At 41.6% G+C, this 9,232-nt stretch overlaps 1 protein-coding gene across 1 annotated transcript in view; it reads right to left on the bottom strand.

The window, feature by feature from the left end:
• Window positions 1–790: 790 nt before the first annotated feature.
• Window positions 791–9,232, bottom strand: part of LOC140930226 (uncharacterized) — a 63,352-nt gene continuing 54,910 nt past the window's right edge. The window contains exons 40-48 of the mRNA XM_073379891.1: window positions 8,834–8,992; window positions 7,831–8,018; window positions 7,112–7,402; window positions 6,578–6,702; window positions 5,704–5,797; window positions 4,628–4,813; window positions 3,762–3,971; window positions 2,319–3,336; window positions 791–1,802 (exon numbers count right to left, since the gene is read on the bottom strand). Coding sequence (XP_073235992.1) covers window positions 1,762–1,802; window positions 2,319–3,336; window positions 3,762–3,971; window positions 4,628–4,813; window positions 5,704–5,797; window positions 6,578–6,702; window positions 7,112–7,402; window positions 7,831–8,018; window positions 8,834–8,992 — 2,312 coding nt within the window. The 3' untranslated portion in view covers window positions 791–1,761. The remainder of the gene's footprint in view (window positions 1,803–2,318; window positions 3,337–3,761; window positions 3,972–4,627; window positions 4,814–5,703; window positions 5,798–6,577; window positions 6,703–7,111; window positions 7,403–7,830; window positions 8,019–8,833; window positions 8,993–9,232) is intronic.

The following is a 9,232-nucleotide window of genomic DNA, read 5'->3' as shown; positions in this document are numbered from 1 at the left end:
GAAGAAAAAGGAGAAAAGAAAATTAGTGGCTTGGACAGAAGTGTACGGTGGTCAGAAGAGCTTAGCTTTCGAGCTAACCACCCTGTCCCCAGTAGCAGAAGTTTTAGCGAAAGTTAACTTAGCCCAGTTTTATTCGCATTGTTTCTAAAATGGCGAGAGAAACAAGTCATAGTAGGGCAGAAGCAATAATTGTGGATGGTTACCATTTACATGAGTGAACCGGTCGGTTCACGGTTTGGGCAAATGGCAAGCAATATTCAAGACTGGCAAGTTTCGTGCCGGAATCGCGTTTACCATTTGGAGTTACATTTACCGAAATACGGCCGCGAAGGTCTGAAACTGGTATCAAAGATGGCTTTCAAGAAATGGAACACGAATTTTTGTTTGGAACATTCCGATCGGGAAAACAGGACTACTTTTTCAGACGTTCCGCTGCTCCCGAAAATTTTCTACCCAAACGACCCGAAACGTAGTGTTCCATTAACTTTCCAACCGGATTTTCCGGAAACTTTTTGTCAACGGTAAACAACCTGTACCTGTAAAATAAAAAAGTTAAAAGCGCTCGTTGAGTAAGCGGGCGAAACGTGGCCTTATCAAAAGGTGCAAACCACTATTAATCGCGCGCTACGCTCGCACAAGATATGCGCATGCTCAAATACTTACGCTGAACTGAATAAATGAAGGTTCTCCGAACCTACGAAGCCCCAGTATACGCTACCAAAGCGTCTTGTTTGGTATCGTGTAATTCTGCTCTAAACAGTAGGGTCTCATAATGTTCTGTTGCTATCTGTTTGATGCTGTACGTAAGAGTCACTTTAATACACAATCACAAGCAAATACAAGTTAAAATACAAAATGGAAGTTATACAAAAATATCTTATGAACTACAAAACCTATCAAATGTAACAAAAATAACAGGCCTATAAATCAAAACAAATGTACAAAATACACTGAAACGTCTTCTATAGTACAATTTACATAAATAAATCACAAGGTTTAAATAATTTTCTCTATGGATAAATATTTTGATGATAAACGTGCTTACCAATAACTTTGAAAAAGAAAAAAAAAACAAAAAAAAAAAATGTCTCAAGGAACCAAAGATTACTGGCGTTCAGACCGCCTATGTTCTGTTACGGAACCTTTAGATTTAGAAAGTTGATAACTATATCGCTTTGACTCTCACAGTCGGGCTGAAACCTTTTAACAAAATATATTATTGATTAATTTTCTTAAGTCGTGAAATCATGTTTAGTTAATCAAATTATTTTACAACGAACGCTGCTATGGTTGGGTGGGTAGGTCACGGAGCATTTTCTTATTCCTACATGACATAAATTCTTTTTGATGACCAAATGAGTCAATCTTACGTCGCTTTTTTGTAACGTATGGTATAACAATATTCTATTAATAGCGATAATAGGTTACCTTAAACCTCTCATGCAAGTACAACTTTAAAGAATCGAAAAAAGTCACGCTTACTAGTTCTCACTCTCAGTTTTGTACAGAACGCTTTATTCGATAACACGTACGATATTCTTCCTATAGCCTAAGCAATAGCGCAGTAATGTCACTTATTTTCTATACACTAATGCATAACTTGAAATGACTCTTAAACCTGTATTGATGCGTAATAGTTATTTTTGTTTATCATGTAATTTGATAATGTTGATTTTCGAAGACTTATTGACGGATGGGGACGGCTTGAATTTAAATAAGGCTTTTCGTTTTTTAGACAGACATGAAGTTTAACGTAGGCGATTAGTATCGTCGACTTTTAGGCAGAGAACTTGTTGCAGCGCCTGAAAGGTACAATAAGGATAACTGATTAAAAAGGGTCGAAATGAGGAGAACATAGCAAATAAGAAGTTGCGATCAGTCACCCTTAATAGAATAAAATATGATCATATGATCATCATCATTGTCATCATCATTTAAACGGTACCTATCACCAATCATCACCACAATCGTAATCATAATCATAATAAAAGTGATTAACAAATCGTAACAATAACCGTAATCAAAATCATGTTCATAATGAAAATGATGATGACGACGACGATGATGATGTTAGACAAATAAATAATTCGGCGAAAACTTGTTCTTAAGTTCTTTTCTTCAGTGTATGGCTGGAACGATGGGGAATTTACAAACTTAGCAACATGTACAAGGTTGAAATCGTACTTCAGGTCCTTCACCGATTTACACCCGTCAAAAATCGTGTTGGGCTTAAACTATTTGGCGGAAGAAGTTAAAGAACCTGGGTGTGGGATTTTTCATCTGATACAAAAGTGACTACACTCCAGAGCACGAATTACCTCTATTGATAGCCCCCAGTCTGTTCTGCAATGATTCCAGTCTGTGAATATACAAATTCAGCGAATGATCAGCGCTCTCGCTCCCGTTGTGAACCGATCCCACTGAGGAAGAACCTGACGGTGACAAAGGACGATCGTAAGCGTCAGCGTATCTGCGAATGGACGGATCGGAAAGTTCTTGACGGCGTGGCGAAGAGTGCCGCGGTGCCGAATCAAAATGACCACGATCGCTATAGTCACGTCGCGTGCTTACAGTTTCCCGAGTTGGTGGCGATTTTAAGCGTTGAGTATAATCGGAAGGTATCGGATCTCGGGCTCGGGGAGCCGATGTCGTTCGAGTATCCGACCAGGCTGTCGGGGAGTAAGTTCGTGGTGATCTGCTTGTCGACGAAGGATAACTTCGACGCGATAAAGGTTCATCAGCAGTGAAATTCTCGTCGTGATGACTGAATCTATCACTTGATGTAGTAGTCGGTGCCTTAATAGGACGAGTTCTTGAGTCATTTTCATGTGTTTCATACGTTCGCCGATCACTCCTTGGTGAATACCGATCAGTGTACGTGGTAAAACCACCGTTTTGATACAACGTTGACTTTGGAGCAGAGTGCGCAACTTCACCGATCGATCTCGGAGAATGCCCATCAGTTGATGCTGGATGATAAACCGTGTGGTCGTTAATGTCACCATTCACCACGCGTGACCGACTAGTAGTTTCCCGCGATCGACTCGTACTCTCTCGCGATCCTACTATAGAAACGCGTTTTGATTTGTTCACCAGAAAGTTCATGCGCTGGATCGCCAGCACGGCACGTGCTGCAGTGCGGAACCTGCGTTTACCAGTGCGTCTATACGGTCTACTTGCGTTCGCCGGATATGCACCCATCTGAGAGATCATAGCAAGCGTTGTAGACTCGCAGTCTTGGAAACCACCCAACAGCAGTAAAAGGTACCTCTTCTGATAGACAAGAGCTTTCCTGAAACTTTCTGCCTTGACGAAGCGTTTGTAGAGCTTGAGGAGCTATTATGGACAAAGAAAAAACAATATTACTGTTAAGATATCATTATCATGTAAATATTGTACAGTGAGGTCTCTCTAACAAGGGTAATATAAAACTAGCACTAGGTGAACGTCTTAGGGAGGAGATCATCTTATAGAGTGTGATGTAATGTCTTAAGAACGGCAGGGACACGTCCGTAAAGTTCACACCCAGAGTAGCCAGGTCTAGGTGTGAACACACCCAGAGTTAGGTCAATTGTAGGTGTGAACACACCTAGCGTTGGCTAATACATTTATATGGTTGCCTTGGACGAAAATAAAGAGGCTTACAAACAGAACTGGGTTTTTCGTTGAGACCAGTGAAGAGACCGAAGTATACGTGAAAGGAGACTTTACCTCAGTACATTTATCTAACCAGCAAAAGGGCCTTTTCACAGGGAACCCACCTTAGAACGTGGCCACGTAACCTCGTCTTCTGATTCGTGGCCACTGACCGATATGCTTGCACCCCCGTCTTTAACGGCTTCATGGCGGACACGTGACAACTCAGCCTGTGCGGCTCTCAAGGCCTGCTGGGATTCTGCTTTTTCCTGAGCCCATTTTTCGCGCTCGGCTCTTAGAACCGACTCTGCATGCTCCCTTGTTAAGCGTGAGCTCTGGGGAGGGGAGAGAGGGGATTAGATAGATTAGATTTCAATAGCAACAAAGTTACCGTATTTAAGCATGATCTTCGAACTGCGCTACATATCTCTGTTTAAAGCATCCTTGGCGTGGTTCTATTTTATTATGCCTTTTTTTTGAAACGGCTCCACTATTACGAAAACATCTTCAGTCTCAAGATGATGAAAACAGAGACAGTAATGTCGAAATTAAGCGCAGTGCAAGTGGAAATTTCTCTGCTACGGCACTTAACGGTGGATGCACATTTCTAGTTTCACCTCTAAGAACATCAGCGCACCGCCAAAACCTCTTTTGGAGAACAGTGAGTGTTTAGCTCCCAAAACGAATTTCAACGTGTGGTTTTCACACCTTGTGGTATATTCGTGTTAAAAATAATCCGAGAAGACTTGGGAATAAAGACACTACAGTAAAATCCCGTTAATACAGAAACTGACGGGGTCATAGAAAGTGTCCGTATTATCGGGGTGTCCGTATTAAGCGGGTTGAATGTAAAGAAAATGTTTGGGCTTTTTTCCCCCAGAGACAAAGCAAACTGTCCGTATTAAGCGGGTTGAATTTAGAGAAAATGAAAGGGCTTTTTTACCCCAGGGACAAAGGAAACTGTCTGTAATAAAGCGGAGTTTGACAGTACCTGTTCATTTGTTCGCTCTCGTTGTCTGTACTGGGAGATTTGCTCTTCTAGATTAGCTAACGCATTTCTCAATTCCTTTTTCTCTTCATTCAGTTTGGAGACGAATTCCGCTAATTCTGTGTTTTGTCGCACGATTCTTTCTTGGGCGGCAGCTTTTATCGGCGACAAAGGAACGGTCTGACCATCCTAGAAACAAAAAAGCAGCCTTCAGCTCACATGCAAAAAAACAAGAAAAGTTGCTGTTATATAACCTCTGTTTATTTGGGATCAGGCCCCAGATGTTCAAAAGATGGATAACGCCATCCACTTGATTTATCTCTATCTTGTGGATAGCGCAATTGATAGCGATTTATCCGGTGGATAGTGCTATCCAGCCCTTGAACAACCAGGGCCAGATGAAAAGGGGGAATTTTTTTTCCGGAGGGGATACAATTTGACAAATTTGGCTCAAGATGAAGACCGACAACTCCGAACTACAGATAACTCCACTGTAAAAGGAAATGAACGTCAGCTCTCATGTTATTGAAAAAAGAAAACAGTACAAAGTAATTTATCAATGATGTAATGGTATTGATGATGATGATGATGATGATGATGATGATGACGATGACGATGACGATGACGATGATGATGATGATGATGATGACGATGAATAGGATTAATATTACGTTGACGATAACAAATGACGATTATGGTGGTGACATAAATGATGACGATGATGAGAACGATGATGATGATTACATTTAATATTATGATAATGATAATGGCTGTGACACCAATGATGATGACGATGATGGTGACAATGATGATTATGATAATAATACTGATGACGATGGTTACAATTAATATTATGTTGATGATAACGATGACGATTACGGTGGTGACACTAATGATAAAGACGACAATGATACAGAGGAATGTGATGAAGATGATTGAGATGATAATGCTGAAGATGATGATGACGAATACGATCATGGTGGCCCTGCATATGTCATGTTTACTCCAGTCAACACAAGGATATCTTGCCGACGGACAAAATGGAATAATATTACGTTATTTTTCTATTAACAACATACATCTATATGCACTGTAAGCGTGGCTCTGATTTGCTCTAGTTCTCTCAGCAGATTTGAAAGAGACTGTCTCACTTCTTCTAACTCCTTGTTATCTCTGCAAAACCAAAAAACACGGTATTATTCAAAGCTCTTGAGATTTAGATGTATTTAAATACAATTTAAAGGAGTTAACAACAAAGGGCGCCTTCAGTGCTCGTGGTCTGCAGTCGCTCGGCATGCGTATGCCCATTAGTTCACTACATCTTTCACGTGATTTAGTGGCGTGTAGTTTTTTCCTCCGTGCAGCGTTTTTCCTGCCACAAGGTTTCTATCAGCCATTTTAATTAGGAATGACTGTATAATAGTATACCATAGTGATATTTAGAAGAATCTATTCAGAAAAAAAAGCCCAATTTCTTATTGACTGCGCTGAAGTGCATAAAACACCATGGCTCAAAAAAAAAACTCCAGCTTTTCCTTTGGGCAAGCAGTTCTCACACTTTGCTTGCCTGGGGCCACTTCTTGCTTGTCTTAGTTAATGAGTAATTTGTTAGAGGATGACTGGTTTGGACCCTGCCTACTGGACAAGTAAGCTCTAAAGGTTACTGTCCCCACAAACAAAATCTGCTTGTACCGAACGACCGGAAGGGACTTTTTTCGGGCCCTGAGCCCAGTTCCCGAAAGGCCGATTAGCGCTAACCCAGGATTACAATTTTCTTCTCTTTTTTGTATTTTACCGTCCTGTTCATTGCTTAGAGTAAAATTTTGTGTTGTCATTACTGTATCTCGGAGAAAAGGCTCAACAGTATCTTAGGAAAGAAAATCTTGCTTACAACTTGGCGTAATCCTGGCTTAAACTTAACCATCTTTTGAGGAACCGAGCCCTTTTAAATACCTGTGTTTGGTGGAGTCTAATGAGTTCTGGTGCTTATTGATAAGTACTTGATGCTGTTGCCGCATGGATTCCAGTTGTTGTTGATGAAGCAGCAGTCGCATACGGAGCGGATACATAGACGCCTCCTAGGGATAGACAGGGAGAAGGTTAGGCCGGATATTTTACACTGTCAAGGAAAGAAATTATAAACTTGACAAGTGAGAGGTAACGTTCCCTGCTTAAATAAAAACAGAATAATAAATTTTACTAGGGCTTCAACGATACGTGAAAGTGGGAATGGGTAGAAGCTCTTTCAGCGCAGCAGTTCCTGGGATCATTGGGTGGACAAGCACTACTTGTGATTGGTTAATAGCCTCTTTGAATATCGTCGAGACTTCGACCAATCATAACTAACGCTTGTCCACCCATCCCAGAAATCACTACGGCCAACGCTTGTACCCATTCTATCTAGTGTTTCTGCAGTGAGGAATTTGAATTCACAAAGATCAGAAATAAAAGAGAGTCGACTCTAATGTAACCCATGTCAAAACTCACCTTGTCAGATTCTCGCAAAACTTGGGCTTCTAAGTCTTTCTGTAATTCATCAATCTTCGAGTCTCTTGCTGTAAGATCTCTGTTGAGAGAGGCGCACTTTTCTCTCTCGTTTTCCAGTTTCTGTTCAACTTGTGCTCGCTTCTTCTTCTCATTATCCAGTTCGCTCTGTAGATGCCTCTCTTTCTCTTTGTGGCTCATTGCCGTTGCCTGTTGTACGTCTCGTTCGTTCTGTAATCTTCTCGCCCGAAGTCTCTCCTCTTCTAAAGTGCCCGTCAATTCAATTAATTGTTTCTAAAGGACAAAGAAATTATCTAATTATTCAGCCCGTTTCGTGCTAAATGTAGCAGAGGATGGACACGAAAGAGTCGCTGCAATATTCTCGCTTTTTTGTTCTCCTCGTTTCTCTCTTTGACGTGCCCGAACAAAAATCCGCTTCCGTCTAAGAAGTCAAGGCAGTAAAATGGAGTGAGTTTTCTCCGCATGTTCTGTTTGAAACAGGATTTCTAAAACGTTGTGAGAAAAAAATTTTCTGTCAACAGACTAACAAGATCATGACGAATGAAAATCATCTTTAGATTCTCACACTTTAGGTACCCTGTGTGTACTTCGTTAGTTAGGTTGTCCTGTGCATGCCTCGCATCTTTCAACTATAAAGTATTTTAAACCATTTTCGAGATCCTAACACCAACAACAAATCAATCTTAACCAATGTTAAGTACCTGTACAACATCAAGCGCGCCCTTAAGCTGATGCGCTACGAGCTTCTCTGTTTTCTCTGACTCATCGTTCTTCTCCTTCTCGGTCTCAAGAGACAGTTCAAGGAAAGCACTGCGGTTTTTCTCGTCTTCCAGAGAGGCACTGAGTTCCACAGACCGTTCCCTTGCCCCGTTAAGGGCTGCTTGTAGCTCTGAAGAGTAAAACAAAATTTTTAAAGCGTTCTAGCAGACGTAAACAATGAAACGGTTAAAAGGTTCGCTGTTAACGAAACTCTGGAGCTGCATCGGTGGAGATTGAAGCAAGAGATTTGATATATTAGACTGCTTTCGTATTTCATTTGATAAACACGCTATATAATGGACACTATATGGTGCGCGTTTTCTTGGTTCGTCATGCCCTCCTCCCATACGTTGCGGAGGATCGTTGCGTGACAAGCCAAAAGAGTGCCCGCGCAGTGGGCTAACTTGAGTAAGTTAAGTGTCAAAGTGAAGGGACCCCCCAACCCCACCCTAACCCCTAGCGCTCGTTTCCGTAGTTAGCTTTTCGCCGCGTTTCTTAGAGATTAAGTTAGGTAAATAGAGAGGTTGGAACGGAATCGGTCCCCCTCTGCGTGATGGCAAGGCAAATGCTTCCACTACTGTTTCCTATTGGCGAATTCTTGGTTTGCAGCCACATGAAAGGGCGGCCATGTTTGTGGTCAATACCAATTTACATGAAAACGGAGGAGAGAAACCTCAAACGCTTTTGTTTTTGACCACCAACATGGCCGCCGTGACGTCACGTGCAAGTCAGCAATGAAGTTACGAGAGAGACTGGGTCGAAGTTGTGTCGAGTTGAACTATGGGAACTATGTTTTGTGGGACGAATTTTGACGCAGTTTCCCGCGCCATCTCACTACAGCCAATAAAAGAAACGTTAGCGTCTAAAAAACATTCCCATAGTGCACTTCGACACAACCCCGACCCAGTCCTACGCGCCACTTGGACACGGCCTTTAGTAAGTAACCTTTGTTAATGCTTCTCAGTTGATCTGCTTGCTCTTTTACGTGTTTCAGTGCTTCCGTCTGCCGTTTTTCGTTAGTGAACGCCTGCTGAATCTGCTCTGCTCGAGTTCTCTCGTTTCTTAACGCTATGTTGAGTTCTTCGATTGTTTCGCGATCCGTTTCTGTTAAAACGAAAAAAAATAATGAGCACATAGGTGACAAGTCTTCTGTTAAATGGAAGAGAAGAAAAGGTATCATTAAACGTTTCTGGGAAACTGCCCACCGACCCCTGCCCTCAGCCAACATTAACACTTACTTCTTACTTAGGGCAAAATGTTGGCTTAGGGGAGGGGTAGGTGGGCAGTTTCCCAGAAACGTTTAATGATCCTTAAAGTCATAAATGCCGTCACCCAAACACAAAC

This window comes from Porites lutea, chromosome 3, assembly GCF_958299795.1.
Source record: "Porites lutea chromosome 3, jaPorLute2.1, whole genome shotgun sequence".
Lineage (NCBI taxonomy): Eukaryota > Metazoa > Cnidaria > Anthozoa > Scleractinia > Poritidae > Porites > Porites lutea.
The sequence above is the reverse complement of the archived record's forward strand: the minus strand, read 5'-3'. Positions and strand labels throughout refer to the sequence as shown.